At 35.0% G+C, this 22,005-nt stretch overlaps 1 protein-coding gene across 3 annotated transcripts in view; it reads left to right on the forward strand.

Moving 5' to 3' along the window:
• Positions 1 to 22,005, forward strand: part of TXNRD3 (thioredoxin reductase 3) — a 40,588-nt gene that overhangs the window by 13,664 nt on the left and 4,919 nt on the right. For 2 of the 3 annotated variants that reach the window (XM_081320742.1, XM_081320741.1), the window contains exons 2-13: positions 234 to 294; positions 9,285 to 9,394; positions 10,077 to 10,196; positions 13,117 to 13,189; positions 14,896 to 15,015; positions 16,425 to 16,567; positions 18,609 to 18,724; positions 18,816 to 19,041; positions 19,209 to 19,301; positions 19,610 to 19,686; positions 20,191 to 20,347; positions 21,194 to 21,301. In XM_081320742.1, the coding sequence (XP_081176868.1) occupies positions 234 to 294; positions 9,285 to 9,394; positions 10,077 to 10,196; positions 13,117 to 13,189; positions 14,896 to 15,015; positions 16,425 to 16,567; positions 18,609 to 18,724; positions 18,816 to 19,041; positions 19,209 to 19,301; positions 19,610 to 19,686; positions 20,191 to 20,347; positions 21,194 to 21,301 (1,404 nt within the window). Of the gene's footprint in view, positions 1 to 233; positions 295 to 9,284; positions 9,395 to 10,076; positions 10,197 to 12,473; positions 12,609 to 13,116; positions 13,190 to 14,895; positions 15,016 to 16,424; positions 16,568 to 18,608; positions 18,725 to 18,815; positions 19,042 to 19,208; positions 19,302 to 19,609; positions 19,687 to 20,190; positions 20,348 to 21,193; positions 21,302 to 22,005 lie in introns of those variants that run through there. The other variant, XM_081320743.1, reaches the window with a different exon arrangement.

The following is a 22,005-nucleotide window of genomic DNA, read 5'->3' on the forward strand; positions in this document are numbered from 1 at the left end:
TTATGTGTATTTAAAAAACAAGTTAATGATTTTTTGTACTAAAAATATACAAAGATCAAAATTGGCATCCCTATATACAATATATTTTAAGCAATACTGTAGGCAGCCATTACTAAGCAATAATTTGTTTATTTCAAATGCTTGTTTAACCTAAAGCAGCATTGTTCCAAGAGGAACAGAAATACTGGTTTTATGACTTTTCTTATTTTCTTATCAGACTTTATTTTTTACAGGTGAAAGATCTCTTTCATTCTCTGGGAGTAGAATATAGTGCTCTGGAACTGGACAAGATTGGTAAGGATAATATTGATCTCTACAAAACAGAATTCAAACTTCCTCCAACTAGAATATATAATAAAATGGTACAACTTTTCAAGACTTTGTTTTGAACAAATAGCTCTTAAAATTCATACTGAAGCTTTTGTGAATTTCTTCTATTTCTGGATTTATACGGTTCCTCTCAAAAAAGTGTATATGTTGCTTAATAACTTGTTAAAAAATAATCTAAACTAGAGTCCCTCCAATTGGTACCTGTGGACCTATCGGGTTCTCTGCTGTTCCTTTAAGCAACTGGGACTGGAATACTGTAAATCTTTGCCAACTCTTCAGCCTCATTTTAACTCCTACAATGCCTGACTCTGGGGGGGGAAAGGTTGTTGCAGGTAATTGTTTTCTTTGACAATGTGGAAAGACTTACGATAAAGATAAAGACTAGCAAGGATGATAGAGAACATTCTGTGGAGGATCAAACACTGGTAAGCCAATCATCATTTGTGACTATTGTGAATGGAGAGATAGATCTCTTTCTCAAGAGTACCAGTGATTTATGGAAACATCCATGTTATGTTCTCAACATTTGAATTGTGTCCATCAAGGTAAAAAGGTGGAAAACCATAGCATATAATTAACTTTCAAAGAGTTCAGTTATTAGCAAGACTATGTAATTGTAAGGGAACTAGATTCCATATTAAGTTTTTCAGTATGAGGTGCATAGGGATATGCATGCAATAACTTAGGCTTTACATCATATCCATTCTTAATCTGTTCAGTTATATTAATCTGGCTTATTCTGATGAGAATTATTATTTTAGCAGACTAAACTGAAGATTTTGCCTTGTTTCTTTTATGTTATAGAGTACACAATATAACAAAAGATTTTTTATCACATTTTCTCCCCAAAAGAAAAGAACAAAAGTTTATCTAAAAATGTTTTCCAAATATACTGTACTGCAGTTTGGCTTACAGTTCTCCCTATATATAATTTCAGTGTAAAATAAAATAATACACTTGCCATAGGGATTTGACTGAAAAATAACCACCACTTTAAGGAAATACTTTCTCCATAAGCTAAAATTTCTGTCCTATGTTGCAATATATTTATAGTATTTCTCTTTAGCTCTTCATCTTTTGTTTAGTGGTATCTGTTACTCTATGTATTGAGAAACCAGCCAGATGGGACAAGCAAGTTCTGTATAATTGCCGGATGTGGTAACTAAGTTGGAAGATGTACAGAAACTTTTGAACTGCATCTGCATTCCTAAATTTTGAATTCTGCAAAACAGATTTTTATCTGTTAGCTTATTTCTGTTTTATTAAGTTAGCAGCCAAAAAGTGGTTGACTTCAATTGTATTGATCCAAACCAATATGTTACAGAACAACTCACTCCTACAAAGAACCTTACTGTATAAATCCAGTGATGGAATATTAAATAGGAATTATTAATTCCTAATAAACTTGTAGTGCAAGAAAAGATTTTTTAAGAAAGTGGTTCAGTCTGAATTTCTTTTCTACCTGTCTTCCTTATTTAGCTTGAAGATTTGGTAGAGAGTTTGTTTCAATTATATTTTATATTAATTGTGTTTTGCCTTATCTGAACCTTAATAAATCTGATTAATTATATCCAGTGCTTTTTTTCTATAAAAAAGGGCCTGAACTCTCATCTTGTTAATCTTTTATTTATATAATCTTATTTATATATTTATTTATATAATTCAAACATTATATATTTACTGATTATCTGGATTTTTGTCACTCAGCCTTCGCTGCACAATCACTTGGAAGTGGGATGTATTAAACTATGACACAAATTCCACCCCTTACATCACAATACCAGTACAAAAGGGGGAAGCTTGTATTGTGCTAGTTTTATTGTATTATTACTGTATTCTGGAACTGAGTACTGTAGATTATTTTTGAAAACAGGCAAATATATCAGAGCAAACATGGGGAACTGGAATAACAGGGAGACAATTTAACAAATGGGCTAGTCCTTCCAGAAAACTGGCAACTAAATGGTCTCCTTTATTTCAAATAACATATATAATAATAGAGGGAGATCTATTTGATGATCTAAAAGCACTGATATGGAAGCCTAGTTGGCGAAGGATGAAAGCCAGTATAAAGTAGAAGAAAATTGGGGTTTTATTAGAGGGGATTTCATATTATTAATTAGAGGGTTAAAGGGAGATGTTGAGATAAGGGGAATTTTGGTTATTAGATTTCCAACTAATTGGAAATTAGTTGAAAATAAGGATTTTATCTTTTAATATTTAAAAATTGGACCTAAAAGGGAAAAGAAAATTAATTATTATGAATATATTTGATTTATTGATTAACCCAGGTGATATACATAATGGCTTTGATTTATTAAAGGGGATATTGTATTATTAAGTAGATGATTTAATATGGTGGGAAATAGATAACTTTTAGGAAATAGAACAAGATTACATTCAAATAGATAAAATGTGTATTTTGGATATTATATTTTGTTATGAATTGAGAAGGGAAATCTTGGTTACCCAAAGCCTGAAAATTATAAATATCAAAGGTTAAATTGGAATATTGATAAGAAACTAAAAATCGGATAAAAATTAATAACAGGATATGGATTGTTTATGAAGATTGAATGTAATTAAGATATATATGTATAAGCTAAAATTTATTGATAAATGTAATAATGATGTTTTTATTGAGTTGATATAACTAAAACTACTAGCTTGAATACGAGAGAGTAAATGCTAAGGGAAAAAGAGAAGAAATATCTGATGTGGTAACCTGAGATTTGCACTAAAGATTTGTTATCAAACTATTGATTAACCCAGTCACCACGTTGCTTTTTAAATACCTAAATGTAAAATTGGAAAATTAATAAAATATTTTTTAAAAAACCTAATCCTTCCACTGCCCCACCATCCTTCCAGAACCAATGAGGCTTCTTGGATGAGAAGTGTAACATCTTCAGGGGAAAAAAATAGTTCAATTGCCTTTTGAAAAGGCACTTTTGAGACAACTATGACCAAGATGACTAAGAATCTCCACAGACATTTACAAGTCTGAAGGACATTTTAATTTGTAGACTCTTTAAACATATTTCAGTTTTAGATTAACCAACTTTTAATGTGTACTTTTTTTTTTTATTGAAAAGTTTTAACATACAATTTTTTCTTTAAAAATCCCCCCTCCCCCTCCCTTCTCCCTCCCCCCTACCTCTCCCCCCCTCCCCCCCAACTTCCCAGAGCTAAATACAAGGTATATATTAAAAAAAAACAATCATAAACAACCATATACTAACAACCATAAACTCTAAAATCCATCACTCTCTAGCTTATATAGGATAAAACAAACCTTAGTAATATTAAATATAGAAAACAAAAATAGAAAAAAAAGAAGAAAAGAAAGAAGACTTATTCAAATGCTACATGAAACTTCTTAACCCTATACTTGTTCTGGATAAACTCAATCCATTTTCTCCATTCCATAATATAGCGTTCTTGCGAGTGATCTTTCAAATAGGCCGAAATCTTCGCCATCTCAGCCAGGTCGGAAACCTTTAAAGTCCACTCTTCTATAGTCGGCAGTTCCTCTTTCTTCCAGTACTGACCTATCAAAAGTCTTGCTGCCGTAGTTAAATTCAACATCAACTTAGTGTCCACAACTGTAGCATCTGTAATTATTCCCAACAAAAAAAGTTGCAGACAAAACTTTATCCTCTGTTTAAAAATCTTCTGCATGTTCCACCAGACTTTTATCCAAAAGGCCTTAACCTTTTTACAAGTCCACCATATATGAAAATATGTTGCGTCTTCATCACCGCACCTCCAACATTTAGGCTGATAATTCGGATACATACTTGCAAGCTTTTTAGGATCTAAATGCCATCTATAAAACATTTTGTAAAAATTTTCTCTTAGATTTTGAGCTTGTGTAAATTTTACATTCCTCACCCAAATCTTTTCCCACGTGTCCATTGTGATAACTTCCTGAATGTTTTGGGCCCATTTTATCATACAATCCTTAACAAGTTCTGTTTCTGAATCAATCTCTATCAACGCAAGATATATCCGTTTAATATGTGCTGGTCCCTGATTTCTGATTTGCTTTATCAAATTTTCATCAGTCATTGAAAAACCATTTTTCTGATCTTCTTTCCACCTGGCCCGTAACTGGGTATATTGAAACCAATTTTGAACAACCTTCTCTTCTCGCAAGAGGCTATATGATTTCAAACACCAAACATTTCTTTCCAAGCTTAGGATCTCCTTGTACGTAGTCACATCATGTTTGAAACCAGCATGTATATTTTCTATTGCGTGTTTTGGAATTGCCCACAGTGGTATCTTGCAATCTAACTTATGTCTATACTTCTTCCAAACTCTCAACAATGCCTGTCTTAAAATATGCACTCTAAACACATTGTCTACCTTCTTGTCATACAACAAATATGCATGCCAGCCAAACAACAAATCGTGGCCCTCAAGATTTAATAATCTCTCTTGTGTCAAATTAATCCAATCACTTATTCCTACTAATGCAGCAGCTTCATAACATAGTTTAAGATTAGGCATTTTAAGACCACCTCTCTCACGAGTATCCTGCATAATCTTAAGTTTAACTCGTGGCCTTTTCCCTGCCCAGACAAATTTATTGATACCTCGCTGCCATTCCTCCAAATTAGAATCTTTCTTAAGAATCGGTATCATTTGAAATAAAAATAAAAATTTAGGCAGGACATTCATTTTCACTGCTGCGATCCGTCCCAACAAAGACAATTGCAATTTTTCCCAACTCTCCAATTCTTTTTGAATTTTCCCCCATAATTTTTCATAATTATTTTTATATAACTTTGTATTAGAGGGCGACAAAAGCACCCCCAAATATTTAACCCTTTTAACAATTTCAAATCCAGTTAATCCTTCTAAGAGAGCCCTTTGCGAAACTGTCATATTTTTGGCCAGAATTTTGGTTTTCTGTATATTAACTTTAAATCCAGAAACCTTCCCATATTGTGTTATTATCTCCATCAGGTCCACAACAGAGTTCTCTGGCTGGGTCAGCGTAACAACCAGATCATCTGCAAATGCTCTCAATCTATAATCCTGATCTCTAATTTGTATCCCCTTAATTTTTTCCGAATTCCGTATTTTAACCAATAATATCTCTAATGTTAACACAAATAACAAGGGCGATAATGGACACCCTTGCCTTGTGCCCTTCTCAATATTACATGCTTCTGTCAGACTATTATTAACTATAATTCGGGCAGTTTGTTTTTGATATAATGCCCTAATCGGTTGTAAAAAATTTTCCCCAAAATCCATTTTATCTAAAACTTTCATCAAAAATTGCCAATTCAATTGATCAAAAGCTTTTTCAGCATCTAGAAAAATTAGCACCGCAGGGATCTGGTTGTTCCTTTCCAAAAACTCTAACACATCAACTATATGCCTCACATTATTTTTCATTTGCCTACCACTAATAAACCCCGTTTGGTCCCCATGAATCACCTGTTGTAGAACCCTCATCAGTCTATTAGCCAAAACCTTAGCAAATATCTTGTAATCTGTATTTAATAGCGATATCGGTCTATAATTTTTAACTTGAGTAGCATCTTGGTCTTCCTTCGGAATCAAAGAAATAAAAGCTGTTCTCCAAGACGGTGGCACCTTTCCCCCCCTCTGGATTGTCTGGAACAGTTCCTTTAACGGTTTCATCATCTCTAATTGTAAATTTTTGTAATAAGCCACAGACAAACCATCCGTACCTGGTGCTTTATCCACCTTCAATTCCTTAATTGCTGTAAAAATCTCTTCTTCTGTAATTAATTGATTAATCTCCTCTTTTTGTACTTGCGTAAGAACCGGGATGCTAGCATTCTCCAAATATATGTCAATGTCTTTTTCATTAATCTTCTCCTTAGCATATAATTTAGAATAAAAATCCACAAAAGCATTCTTGATAAGGTCCTGTTGAAACACAACCCTTCCTTTATACTCGATTTTATCTATATTAGAAGCCCTTTGTTTTTTCCTCAATCTATAAGCTAACCATCTACCTGGTTTATTAGCGTTGCAAAAAGTATTATGCCTGGCAAACCGCAAATTGGTTGCCACTTGGTCAGCCATTAATTTATCAAATTGTCCTCTTAACAGTTTAATAGCCTCCTTAGTCTTCACATCCTCTGAATTCAAAATCAAAGCCTTTTCTTTTTCCTTTATTTCATTCTCCAGTTCTTTCCTCCTAGCTTCCACAGCACGTCTATGTTTATTATTCATATATATCAACACCCCTCTCATATAGGCCTTGCTAGCATCCCAAACCATGTCCATAGAGGTACCCTTATTCATATTAATTTCAAAAAAATCCTTCATCCGCTGTTTGCATTCTTCCACATTTCTCTGATTTTTAAACAAATTCTCGTTTACGCGCCATGAGCGCCTGTCTCTATTCTCCTTATCAATCTCTAGCCAAACTGGACTATGATCAGAGATAGTTCTTGCACAAATCTTCACCTTTTTAGTCCTTAAAAAAAATCATTAGTCAACAAAATAAAATCAATCCTGGAAAAAGATTGATGTCTGTCAGAATAAAAAGTATAATCCTTTTCCTGCAAATGTCTCTCGCGCCAAATATCTCGCAGTTCCAAGTCATCCTTCATTTCAAAAAAGGATTTAGGCAGTCTAGCATGACTTGGGACGCGCTTAAAAGCTCCAGCCTTGTCCATCTGTACATCCAAAACACCATTCCAATCCCCCATAAAAATAAAAGATTTATAATCCAACTGGGTAAGCTTTGTATGAAGTAAACTAAAAAAGTCAGCTTGTTGTTGATTAGGAGCATATAATCCAACTAAAAGCGTCTTTTTACCTTCTAGCAGCAGCTCTATCATAACGTATCTTCCATGCTTATCTGCTTCAATTAAGTCTGCTGTTAAAGCACTTTTAACATAAACAACCACTCCATTTTTCTTATTCATTGCAGAAGCAACAAATTGCGTACCCAACCTTGAGTTCGATAAATACTTTTGATCCACAACCCTAATATGCGTTTCTTGCAAACATATAACATCTATCTTGAATTGTTTTAAATATTGAAAAACTTTCTTCCTCTTCTGTGGTGAATTTAGTCCATTAACGTTCCAAGTTAAAAATTTAGTTGCCATGCACATCCTCCCAAAGCTCTTGGAGCACTGCTTTGATAGGGCTATCTTTTTTAGGCCGTGCTCCTCCCACTGCTTGGCTGTAAGTGCGTTGTGGAAGTTCCATAGACTTCTGCTGATCTTGTTCTTTTTTTTTTTTTTTGATCGTTTTAAAGCAGCACGCGTCACCCTCTGCTCTCTAGGATCATCCAAAGAAGTTGTAGCTTGATCCCCTCCAGCACCGTTCTCCTCTGTCTGTCCATCTTCAGCCTCTTGATGTTCTCCTTCTCCCGATCCCTTTGCAGCTTCCAGAAGTGTTAATGGGGTTGCTTTTAACACGTTATTGTAAAAATCACGCGCTTGCTTCACAGTAACCAGACGGTACCTTTTACCTTCATGCATCACCATCAACCCAACTGGAATCTCCCATCTGAACCTTATATCTCGTTGCTTGAGCTCTTGCACAAGAAATGTAAAATCCTTCCTTCTCCTTAAAATCTTTGGAGGAATTTCTTTTAGAACCAAAACTTCTTGATCAGCAATCACAACTTTGGCATCATAGGCAGCTTGTATAACTTCATCTCTAATTTCCCTTTTTGCAAAATAAACCACCACATCTCTAGGCAACTTTCTCTGTCTAGCAATCCATGAATTCACACGGAACACTTTATCCATGCCTGCTTTTATTTCAAATGCTGGCTGATTCAATACCGCTTCGAGAGCCTCAGAAACCAGCTGCTTTAGATCTTCCTTAATATTCTCTTTTAAGCCTCTGATTCTAACAGCAAACTGCATCTGGTAATATTGAGCAAGACTCAATTCTCTATCCATTTTGTCTCTTAAATCTTCATTCTCCAGTACTTTTGCTTCTAATATGGCATTCTTTTGAGTCAAATCTTCCACTTTTTCATCCAAATCCTCCACACATTCAGCCACTTTATGCACTGAGGACAAAATGTCTACCTTCATCACACTGAACTTCTGTTCCATCCTCTCTTCCATTCTCTCCTCCAATTTCTCCTCCATCTGTGCAAATTTATCACCCATTGTTTCCAAAATTACCTGGGTATGTTTTTCAAGAGCATCTTGTAAATCCTTCGGTGTCAATACATCAGGAGGATGCAACGCCTGCAATGATGATTGTTGCACCGGAGAAGTTCCAGCACTCCGAAGAGTTTTAGGGGGAGGTTTAGCCACCATCTTTTTACTTTCAATTGTGACGCACTTTCACTTTAAGTTTAAAAAGTCCATCAAGCTCGAGAGTAAAATATAATAATCCTCTTCACCTTTTCCTCTTGTACCGCTCTGCCTGCTCCTTTTATTCCATAGTCTTTCCTTCAGGCAGGGGTGGTCGCAAACGCCTGGCTCTGCTCCAAGAAATCCGGAGCAGAGACGCTGACCAGCTGGGAGCAACCCAGGCTACGGGGGAGTTCAATCCTTCAGCCGCCCAAGCTCCAAGCTCAGGCGGCCCCGGAGAACTCGACCCCTACCTGGGGCCTCACCCCCTCCTCTTCTCCCGAGGAGGGGGCTTCAAATTCGCCCGAACAGCTGATCGGCGCTGTTTCGGGCGAAAATTACACAGCTGAGCCGCGGGCAGCCTGGGAAGGCTGTCTCCGGCGCCGCGCAGCCACCAGAAGTCCCAACTTTTAATGTGTACTTTTATATGGAGCATTAGTAAGTCTTCAGTTAGTGAATGAATATTTTTACTAATTCTTTCAGGTCTTGTTTTGCAATAGACATGGTTATTTTAATTAGAGACGTCTTACCACTTGAATGGATCTTAACAGGCTGTGGTAATGCTTTTTATGCTGAACAATAAATCAGTGAACTTTACTATTACAAACTTTATTTTCCCTTTATCAATTCTAGATGATGGACCTAGTATCCAGCAAGTACTGCTAGAATTGACGAACCAAAGGACTGTCCCCAATGTGTTTATAAATGGAAACCATGTTGGTGGATGTGATCAAACTTTTCAAGTAATCTTCCAACTTCTTTCACTTATGTATGAAATTAACTGTGACTCACATTTTTAAGAAGTTCCCCAATAGATTACTTTCACAAATTCTGGTTATTAGTGAAATAAATTATTGTAAAGAATAACATGCACATGTATATGGGATGTGTGCATACAACGTATCCTTTCTCTTTGAAAATTGAGAATGTAGTATCTGCTTTTCCTAATATTATCTTTTTTGTGTTGTTCTCTACAGCTATATATTACATTAATTGCTTAAAAATGAATTTTCCACTTGTAGTATATCATGTCTTAAAGCTCAAGAAAGCACTGATATTCAGTATGGTTGCTAACCTGATTAGTTGTAATCTGTTAGCTAAACAGACCTTGATGATCAGCATTGAGATTTATCTAGTATCCTTCTACTCATAGAAGCAAGTAGAGTTTATACGAATGGAAAGGGAATGAAGGCAATTTTTCAGGATTCTTTTTATATTAAGGCCCTTCACTTTTCCAGAGGAACATCTGACTTCTGAAGGGGAAATTGTAAAAGTCCCTTTCATTTCCAGAAATGTTCATGGGATCAAACAGCCAGCCCCAAAAGGAAGAAACCCATTAGATATAATCTAAGAATTATGCATTTGACATTTAAGAAAACTAATAAAAGATTCATCCTTTTTTAATGAGCTATGTTTTTATTGCAGGCTTACCACGATGGTACATTGCAGAAGCTTTTAGGGAATGGAAAGCATGAAGAGATGGAATCATATGATTATGACCTAATTATTATTGGTGGTGGTTCTGGTGGACTTGCTTGTTCCAAGGTATGTCGTCAATGAAATTTTTTTTAAAAAAATGTTACTTCAGTGTTTTAGTTTTTTTTAAATTCAGATTCATCCTGTTGGTTATGATAGATAGATAGATAGATTCATCAATATTTCATATTGATGTTGAACCAATATGCAAACCAGTTTGCTTACATCATAGTTTTAAGGTAGCTCTTGGAGAGATAGAGTGAAGCTGCAGTCATACATAGAGTCCTATATGTAAACTTCATCAAATACTATGGCATATGTACCTTAGTCACTATACATCAGCTTTTGCTGCAAATGGATACAGATATTCATGTATTGGCCTTTTTTGGCCTGGTGATCTCTGTATTGAATTTTCCTCAGCTCCCTTCATTATTTAGAGTTACAGGCCTGTATATGGCAAACCCCAAATCTCCCTCCCAAGCCCCAAGTAGTGTGGTGCTACTTCATTGTGGTGATAACTGAGGGTTCTTGGGAAAGATGGGTACAGTATGCAAGAAATGTATCCCAAGAGCAAGTATGCTCAGGTAAAGGAAATTGTGAAGGAGATTCTATTTGCTCAGGTAAAGTAAGTAGTCACCTATACTGGGCAGCAGGGATATCGAAAGATGCTGGAGGTAAAATAACACTTTACTAATCATGGCAGATAAATCATTTCATACTGCTCAGAAGAGGGCAGTGACAAATCACTCCTACATTTTAGCAAGGAGACCACATTTAATATTGGAGAGGAGTCCTGAGAATTCCATGAATAGCTAAGAAAACAAAAAAATAGATAATAGAACAAATCAAACCCAGAGCTCTCACTCAACCCACAAATGACCAGCTTCAAACTGTTATAATGTAAACACCTCTTTTGAGAAATATATAATCCTGGGAAAGGTGAAACAAACGAGGAAAAGAGAATGAGTAGCAGCAAGGTGGATTGACTCAATTACAGCACTGATGGGTCATGGGTGCACTGACAGAAGAGTGAAAGGACAAGATTTGGGACAGATCATCCTGGGAAAAAAATCTATGTAGTCACTTATGAGTCAACACAGACTTGATAGCTCATAATATTGCGAAGACTGGCTTACGCTTTCTAAGCTCCAGTATATATTGTTCATGTATAAATTCATCTACTTAATCTAATACAAGCATTTTTTTTCTTTTAAAAATTGGTACTATATACTTTTCTGTATTTTTTGGAGGCCATGGGGGAAAATAAATAAATATATCTTATCAGGATGAAAATGAACAGAAGAAATGCAAAAAGCATCATAGTTGCCTAGGACTGTGGTGGCGAAACTATGGCACGCAGAGCCCCCTCTGTGGGCACGCACGCCATCGTCCCAGTGCTAGGCCTTTAGCTGGGTTTTATAAAACGTTTTCGCTTTAGGCCTCCGCCGCTGTGTGCAAAAAAAAAAAGGCTCAATCAATTTCAACTTCTCACAGGAAAAAAAGATCTCGCAAATTTGGAATTGATTGATTGAACTTTTTAGTCCCACCCAGTCTGCCGTTCCATGGCAGCCACGCCCACCCAATGGGCCACACCCACCCAAAGGGCCACGCCCACCCAGCACCCAATGATACATAAGTGGGTTTTGGGTTGCAGTTTGGGCACTCGGTCTCTAAAAGGTTCGCCATCACTGGCCTAGGATATCTTTAAAAAGTTAGCCTCACCAGTGGTTTGGGTGTGATAGGCCTTTTCCCAATTCCTAGTTATTTTAATCCTTTTGTAATGCTTGCTAATTAAAGTTCATTCTTTTCTTCCTCATCGTTCTCTTATGTCCATTTTTCTTTTTTGCTTGAAGCAGGGTCAAGAATGTCTACATTTTCTTATGTATTGTATGTGAGAGAAAGTTTCATATATACAGTTGAGGATAAATTAATTTCATAAATGGATTCTTTATATGCAACTAAGTGGCTTGCAAATTGATTAAAAAGTTAATGTAAAACAAGAGGGATTAAATAAAGACTAAAAATCTTTAAAATTAAGCATGTGTGCAAAATCTATTTTTCTGAGGATACTGTTCCAGCCATTCTAGAGATAATAATGACAACACTAACAACAAAATAACATAATAATAATAATAATAATAATAATAATAATAATAATAATAATAATAATAATAATAATAATAATAATAATAATAATAAAGTTGGGAGGGACCTTGGAGATCAGGCAGGAAACGCTATACTATGTCAGATAAATGGCTGTCCAGTCTCTTCTTAAAAACTTCCAGATGATCCAGCAATCTTCCAGAAGTTAACCCTCAAATCTGAAAACTCTATACAATGTTCTAGATACCCAAACCACTTTCAGAGGATTAACTCCCTCACAATGAAACCTTCAAGACCACTCCAGAATGTTCTGGAGTTTCCCAGAATGTTCTGTTCCCAACAAGGAAGGTATCTGTCTGAACATACACTGCAAAAATGGTAATGATCTTGACAAACATCACTATATATACTGAATTGTATTAATGATTTTTTAATCTTTATTTAACCCCTCTTTTAATTGTTTTGTAATCTTATTGCTTTGTAAGCCGCTTAGAGTCAATTCAATAGTGAGATGGACAGCATATAAATTTATTAATACATACATACACTTAACATGTACATGCCCACGTACACAAGTGTGTAACTTGCATATGTTCATTAGAGAAATCTCCAGGATTGGTTTTGACTAGATTTAATAATATGTTAATAATGTAGGGAAGCTGAGCAGTGCACAGAACTTCTTTTCTGTATTTATATTTTCTACTTCTGGTTTTGTGGAACCATGTTTAATTCTATTTATCATCCTTTTGAATAAATGTAATAAATGTTAAATTGACTTAAGATTTGGCATTTTATTTTAATTAGTAATTATTGCTACATTTTGTAACTCTTAAATTCTATGTTTTAGAGTCGTAATTTATTCTTATCTATTGCTTATTCTTTTCAGGAAGCTGCCACCTTAGGGAAGAAGGTCATGGTCTTAGACTATGTTATGCCAACACCATTGGGTACTACATGGGGTATGTTTCACGCTTGCATGGACTTTATTAATGCCACTTATTGCTTAATTTGCTGACGTTCCTGATTCTGTTCTAAATGGTTCAATAAAATTACTATGTCTAATGGGTTCACAGATGTATCTTTGAGAAAATCATTGGTCAGCATATTTCTATTTTCTTTCAAGCCCATTTCTATAATTATAATTACATAAAAAGGCAGTTACTTATGTAGCTATTTTTTGTTATTTAAAAACATTTTCTGCAAATATGTAAAATGTTATTTTTTCTGATGTATTAAATCTGCTTGGATAGGCACTTTGTATGTGGATAGATTTGAAATTCTTGCTTGCTTACAATAGAAACTTGATCAGAAGTGAGTACAGGTGATTTTTTATTATTCTATTATGTTTTAGCCATACTTTGTGTTTTCATTCATGCTTAAATGCTAGAATTAATTATACCACTCTGCTATTGCTTTTTTCCATGGTTCCTGCCCTTTTCAATAAATTTCCCCAAAAGATTGTATTGCCTAGCTCTCCTGGTATCTAAGATAACCACTAATTTCCATTCACCTATAAGTACATTAAAAGTGGTTTTTAAATATTGTATTTAAATATTGAACTGGAAAAAATATTACTAACAACTTAGGCAACATCTTAGTATCATCATGGAACTCATACCTGTTGACTTCCTGATATCAGCAAAAGTCCATTAAGGGTTATCATAGACAACAGCAAAGCTATTTCAGCTTTGATCAAATAAATCAACCTTATATTCCTTCCTTTTACCTTTAACAATCTTGACCTTTAGTCCCTTTAAATAATGTTCTAGAATTTGATTTTTCCCCCATTTTTTTCTTTGCCCCTTTTTACAAAATTCTTCAAAGCTTTAACAAGACTCTTGTAAATCCAATATAGGAAAATTATCCGTGTGAATCTTGGTTTGTTATTTGTATATTCCTTTTAATTATTAAGAAATCAGCTTGCTTTCTTGTTTATTTCTTTTGTATATCCAATGTAAGATCTTTTTCCATATTGTTCTTATAGCTCTATCTATAGGAGCAGAAACCCTTAAAATTAAAAGTTCAAAAGTATTCTTCAACATGTTCAGTATTAAAATATTTTGTTTCATGTAATTGTAAGTTGAGTTTAAGTATCCTCTTTTGATTATTATTTTTGGTTCCCTCTACTTCTCTCTTAATATCCTTTTTTTAAAAATATCCAGTTAAAAAAATAACTCAAAACCATTTGCTCATGGGAAGGATTCTTTATAACTAATTTCAAATCCTTATTGAAACTTATCTGGACTTTTAGGCTGCATGTAATTTTCTAAAATCAATCATTTAGCCACTCTTATTTTTCATTATGATTGTTTTTAAATCTTCAAACTTGTATTTAAAATGTCTTTTGCTAAGTATTGAAGGAAATTCACCCCATGTTTAAAACTACTTTCTGTCACTACACTATGTAGAGGATTTTTTTAGTAGCAGGTAGTCAGTGTATTACATGGCAATGTGAGGGAAAATAAAGGTGTGTGATTAAATTGTCACATAACATGATGATTCAGCCCAACTTATTTTTCATTTCATCCAGCAGAGATATTAGATTAATATTATTATCATGTTAAAAGGCAGCTAGGATACATAAGCTGGGCTATGTATTTTGATAACATTTCTTGAATACTAGTAATATTAAACCAAACAATTAAAATTGCACCTTCCATTTCAGGGCTTGGTGGTACTTGTGTAAATGTTGGTTGCATTCCCAAAAAGTTGATGCATCAAGCAGCTTTATTAGGTCAGGCATTGCAAGATTCAAGAAAGTTTGGATGGGAGTATGATCAGCAAGGTTTGTAAATGTATTTATCTGGCAATATATAAGAACTCATGGTGATGCTAGAATGTAAAATTTTGCAATTAATGTGTAACTAGATTTTTCTCTTCATTGAATATTCTCAAACTTGGCAATCTGGTCTGAATAGACTTGTTCTGTACTTTGCCTTTTAAAGAACAATAAATATTCTTTATCGTTCATATTTAGGTATGTATGTATGCCGTGTTTTCCTGAAAGTAAGACCTACCTTGAACATAAGACCTAGTTTGATTTTTTGGGGGTGGGCCTAATATAAACCCTACCCCAAAAATAAGCCCTAGTTTGGGGGCAAGGCACATGCCTAGAAATAAAGCTTTGGGGAGGGTGGGGCTGCCCACAAGCCCCGCACCCACTTACCAGGCCTCCTATGAATCAACAGCTGCCTCTCCTTCTTCTGTGGCATCCCCCAGCCTGCATTTCGCAGTCAGAGGCCTTTCCAGAGCTGAGAACTGAGTTATGGATTCAATCTGTAGCTCGGTTCTCGACTGTAGAGGCCTTCTGGAAAGGCCAGGCCAGAGCTCCATTCTCAGCTGCAGAATGAAGCTGCTCCTTTGGCCACAAAAGAAGTGGGGCAGATGGGCAGGGCTGTCGGTGCCGCCACCGCGAGATGAGTGGAAAAGACATCCCCCTGAAAATTAAGACCTGGTTCCTCTTTTGGAAGCAAAAAAAGATAAGACCAGGTCTTACACGGTATGCATGTGTATTTTTTCCCCATTCAGTTGTATCCATTTATGAAAGACTGGTTTAGTCCCTGAAGTTTTCTTTCCCATGAATACAGGTGGTCCTCGACTTAGGACCATAATTCAACCCAAAACTGCAACATAAATTCTGTTAGTTGTTAAGAGGATCACCAAATGACTGCCCAATTTTACATTCTTTTTTGCAGCGATCACTAAGCCACCATAATGGTCATGAAGAGATCACTGCAGTCATGAAGCAAACGCTGCCGTTGTTAAGCAAATGCCTGCAGGGGACACTTCTTGTCAGAAATCAGAAATAAATGCTGGTTTCTGGCACAAAAAAAAATTCATAAATTGTCATATCATGTGGGACACTGCAAATGCCTGTAAATATTGCCGGTTGCTAGGAGCCCAAAATATGATGATGTGACCACAGGAGGTGGGTCCAGCCATTGTATCTTCAAATCTGGATAAGGTCCCAATAAGTGACTGGTCATATATAGAGGACTAGTGTGTGAAAGAGACAGACAGATAAATAGTTGTTTGTGTATTCGGTATGATTGATTTCTTCTTTCTAAAGCATTTGGATTTTAAATATTTTCCAGATACATATTGCGCTGTACTTGTACAAGCTCGCTATAAATTAGATCTCAATTAAATCTGTTTGCATGCTGTTTTATCTATGATACTTGCATCTTTTTTCAGTTAAACACAATTGGGAAACCATGGTTGAAGGAATTCAAAATTACATAGGGTCTTTGAATTGGGGATATCGGGTGGCTTTACGTGAGAAGACTGTGACATACCTCAATGCATATGGAGAATTCATTGGACCACATAAGATCAAGGTACTTGCAGAAATTTACATAGATTTTAATCTTCCAAAATTGGTTGTATATACAGGGTGTACCAGAAGTCAGGCCTCATAAATAATTTATTACTTACAGTATATTACATTAAATGTTTGGACTGGTTGCCATCTGCTTCTAAACATAACTCCTTTGAAAAACAATAAATCATGAAACATTGAAATTGGCGTATGGGGTCTGGCTTTTGGTACAACCTTATGTTTAATAGTAAAGTGAAAAATCAGTTAAATGGGTCAAAGTGAATATGGGTCAGGAAAACTTGAAATTTGTTAACCTTGTTTGCAGTTGCACACTACATTATCTTAACTTTGAAACCACTCAAAAACATTAAATCTATTCGTAACAAATAGATACATGAACATGTTATAATCAGTTTTAGAGGTACTTGTATACAGTAGGTACAGAGTTTTAACTGGAGCTTTGCTAAAAGAAAAAAGTTCTAAGATTTTTACATGTGTTTATATTTGCAAATTGATATTACATTATGCAACTTTCATTGCTGATTTTATCATGCATTTGAATGAGATGTTTCTCTGACTACTGTATTAAATTGAATTTGCATTCGATTATGAAGATTATTGAATTGAAAATCAGTTTTTAAAAATGCAAGTATCTGATTATGTTGCTGTGCTTTGCATGTTAATGTTAATTTTTTATTACTTGAAAGAAGTTACTGTGGTAAAACTACATATACGAGTAATGTAAAGTAGTGAGAATTCAAAGAGGCTTTCTATGCACTTGAAACTAAGAAAATCAGCCTTTTTTGTTCAAGAGTAACAAAAATAGGTATGGTGCCTGTCTCCTGCCTACAGAAAACTTGGTTAAGAAAGCAACTTTTTACTATATAAAATATAAATATTTTTAAATCCCTGTCAGAAACAGTTGAAACAGTATTGAATTCTCAATGAAGGATTTATATCCATATATGAACAGCATAGCAGCAGCAATAATATACTTATTTAGTTGTTGACTAGAGGCTTCTTCCTAAGATTTTGTGCCTATTTGTGCCTTCAGCTTGGTGCTACGCTGTTGCCCTGCCATCAAAGGACTAAGGGAGAGGGATGGGGGTAACAAATGGGCAATAAAACTGTATGCATTTTTGTGTGGAAATTCGGGAGGGGGGATGACAGCTGAAGAAAAGCAGATCAACGTGGAACTGGTTAGTGCCAAGGCATCTTTAAAGGCCGTTTGTCCTGAGTGAGGAAAGCAGCTAGCACAAATACCTCAACATTTCCAAAACATCACATTTCCTGGTGGCATCCCGTTGGCCAGGCTTGGACTGGTCATGGGGGGAGGGACAGGACTGAAGGAAATAGTTTTGTATTGTTGTGCTGGAATCTCAGATTCCATCTGACTTTCCTGCAACCAACATCTCTTAGTAAAAGTACTTTTCCTTTCAACAAAATGGAGTCGAGGGTTTTTCTTCCCTAAGGGATCAGACTGGGGCAGATCTGACAATATGTTCCTATACTTGAATACCTGCCTGCAAATCTCATAAAAAATAAAACAACAGTTTTTGCTGTGTCATCAACATAAGATTGATTATGTGCCATCAAGTCACTCTAAACTCCCAGCAACCACATACCGTAGATTGCCAGTCTGTCCTTAATCTGCTCTTTCAGGTTTTCCAATTGTGCATTCATTGCCATAGGAACTGAGTTCAACCATCTTGCTGCTGCTTGTCCTCTTCTCTTTCCTTCACCTTTCCCAGCATTAAAGCTTTCTCTGAGAGCTATCTGGAGGCAGGTTGTTCCACTGGATAAATTGTTCTAACTGTCAGGAAGTTTCTCCTTAGTTCTAGTTTGCTTCTCTCCTTGATTAGTTTCCATCTGTTGCTTCTTGTCCTGCCTTCAGGCACTTTGGAGAATCGAAACACAGAAGATAGTAACCTTTGAATGTTTCATGCCCCATACATTTTTAACAGTAGGACATAATAAATATATTCTGCTAGAAATAGCTTTTGGAAAATATTTCATATCTAGAAGGATAGAAGATGTGATGCTGTGATTCATTTTACTAGGCAATCAACAGAAAAGGACAAGAAACTTTCTATACAGCAGAGACATTTGTTCTTGCTACTGGAGAAAGGCCGCGCTATTTGGGCATCCCAGGAGATAAAGAATATTGTATCACGAGGTTAGTTGAAATGAAATCATTACTTTTTTGGTTTGTTGCAAAGAATGCTTATTTTTTTTAAATAATTTACACTAATATCTCTTCTTTTCAGTGATGACCTCTTCTCCCTCCCTTATTGCCCTGGGAGGACCCTAGTTGTGGGAGCCTCTTACGTAGCTTTGGAATGTGCAGGATTTCTTGCTGGCCTTGGTTTGGATGTCACCGTTATGGTACGTTCAATCCTTCTTCGTGGTTTTGATCAAGAAATGGCAGACAAAGCAGGTGCCTACATGGAAACACATGGAGTAAAATTCATCAGACAGTTTGTTCCTATTGAGGCAAGTACTCTTCGGTGTAAGATTATTTTTTTTCTTTCCATTATTGGGTGATATGGCAGATAAGCATAAACAATGATTTAATTTGGAATGGCTAATATACAAATCACAATAAAGACACTAGCAATACAGTTTGCTGTAAGTTTTTTGTTCATTCTTCTTCCATGCAGGTTATAAAGCTGGAAGATGGTATGCCTGGAAAACTCAAAGTAATCGCAAAATCCACTGAAGGATCACAAGTGATTGAAGGAGAATATAACACTGTAAGACACTTTTGCATTTTTGTGCATATGGTTGGTAAATCTTAGAATAGAGTTTAGCAATAGCTGCCATTGCAGTTTTTGCAAAAAATCATTGAACATTTGTTATTGGATTGCTCCCTTTGATTTAATTGCTAATTTCTATCCATTAATAACATTAAAGAAATCAATTAAGAAAAGATGCTAACACTTTTGAATTTGTTTTATAGCAAAATCTATTGTGCTTTTAAACAAAACTACTTCTGAATATGCAAAAGAGTTCTAATATAGGACTGCCACACTATATTTCAATCATGATTCATTTTATTTAGGTTTTGATAGCTGTTGGCCGTGATGCTTGCACTAGGACCATTGGCTTGGATAAAATTGGTGTGAAAATGAATGAAAAGTAAGTATTTGATCTGTTTTTTTCCTGACAACCTGTTTGAAATTCTATTTAAAAAATTATATTAAAAAAACCAAAGAGAATATCGTCCACATGTTTTCTTAGAAGTCCTGAATTATAAGGTTACGACTGAATCTTAAGCATTGTGATCTTAGTTTTAGATTAGTTCAGATTAATGACTGAATGCTTGCAATTTTTATTGCCAGTAATGAAAATGCACAACTTTTTTCAATTTTGAGATTTTTCATTTATTTTTTATTTTGCTGATTGTAGATAAGTATTATGAATAAAGTGGAAGATCCCACTTCCTTGAGTTAAATTTTAATTTGTTAGACAAACTCTGAGATTATTTACTTTGGGAACATTTTATTATTTGCTTGAGGAACATATTAAGCATAAATCTTGAGACAAATTGTGTGTGTCAGAGAGAGAGAGAGAGAGAGAGAGAAGTGCAGTTATGTAATGGAGCTGTGATTTTCAGCTGTTATCTTTTCCTTTCATAACAAGTAATGGGAAAATACCTGTGAATGATGAAGAACAAACCAATGTACCTTATGTCTATGCGATTGGGGATATTTTGGAAGGAAAGCTGGAACTTACACCAGTTGCCATACAGGCAGGCAAGCTATTAGCTCGCAGACTTTTTGGAGGAAGTTCTACAAAGGTAAATGTATATTCTTAGTGATGGTAGTGAAAGACTTTTAACTTTGGACAAAAAGCTGGCAATCTTATATTCAGTAACTTGAAATTTCTATGAGCTATTGCACTAAATTTTAGTACAAAGCTTAACAATTTTGGTAGAAAGTACAACTAATCTGTCTACTGATTCTAAACTTAGCTCAAATGCAGTACAGCAGTAGCCACTGTTTTTCAAAATGCAACTAACAAGATTTTATTTATTTATTTGAATAAAATCTAACACAGGTCCTACATAGTACTATATAAATTCTTATGGGAATAGAACTGGGGGGAAGTCTAGATAAGTTACTCCAGTAATAACATTCAGAATTCAAATTAAATTGTATTATGATGCCAGGCCAACATGGTTAGAAACAAATAGTCAAAAGGAAAAGATTGAAATGTCTCAACTTAAGATTTGCAATAATTAAAAATGCTAGCAATGATTGTAATATATTGCTTTAGAAATCATCTATATTTTTAAAAGTAAAATAGCAAAAATTGGCAACATCAGTATGTAACACAGTATTTATTATATCATTTAAAAAAAATTATATAAGAAACTTCTGCCTGATCTAGCATCACTGCTAAAGAAGGAAAAAAATAAGCCTGGGCCATAATATCACAATTTTTTCTCTTCCATAAAGTTTAAATATGCATACCCTTTACCTAATATTTCTTAAAGGGCTGAAAATTAAATTGTTTTTTTTACTACAGAGTAGACCACTATCCATACATTTGGTCTTGAAATATTTAAAGTAGAATACAATTGTTGGCTTCTTTGCTATTGCTGTTACATGTTTTGAATCCTATTGTATGCTTCTACTTTTAGTGTGATTATGTCAATGTGCCAACTACAGTGTTTACACCTTTGGAATATGGTTGTTGTGGCTTACCAGAAGAAAAAGCTATTGAACTATTTGGTCAAGAAAATATAGAGGTACACTTGAAATTTTTTATTTGAAAACCCATTACATAAAAAAATATAACATACCACCAGCTATGTAATCCACAGTATGATCTGTGGTAATGTCTGCTGTTTTAATGTAATGTGATATAAACTCTACCATTGATGGGAATATACAGGTAGTCCTCAACTTATGACCACAATTCAGCCCAAAATTTCTGTTGCTAAGCAAGACAATACATAAGTGAGTTTTGCCCATTTTATGACTATCTTGCCACATTTGTCAAGTTAATACCTGCAGTTAAGTTAGTAATACGGTTGTTAAGGGAATCTGGCTTTCCCATTGACTTTACTTGTCAGAAGGTTGCAAAAGGTGATCACATGAACCTGGAACATCGTAACTGTCACAAATACATACCATTGCTAAGTGTCTGAATTTTGATCATGCGATTATGGGTATGCTGCAACAGTCATAATTGTGAAAAATAGTCATGTGACTTTTTTCATTACTCATGTAACTTGAACAATTACTGAAAGAATGATTAAGTCAAGGATGACCTATATATTACAACAGACCATCCAGTTTTACACAAGCTAATTATTTTAATCTGCATTGCATAAGCTAACTATTTAAATCTGCTTTACATACTGTGTATTTTCAGTCACCTATCAAAATGATTTTAATATACAGCACAAGTTTTCAAAATGAAGCAATACAACAATAGGGCTATTGTTAT

The sequence above is a fragment of the Vipera berus genome (genome assembly GCF_964194415.1).
Source record: "Vipera berus genome assembly, chromosome: 2".
NCBI classification, from domain to species: Eukaryota; Metazoa; Chordata; class Lepidosauria; order Squamata; family Viperidae; genus Vipera; species Vipera berus.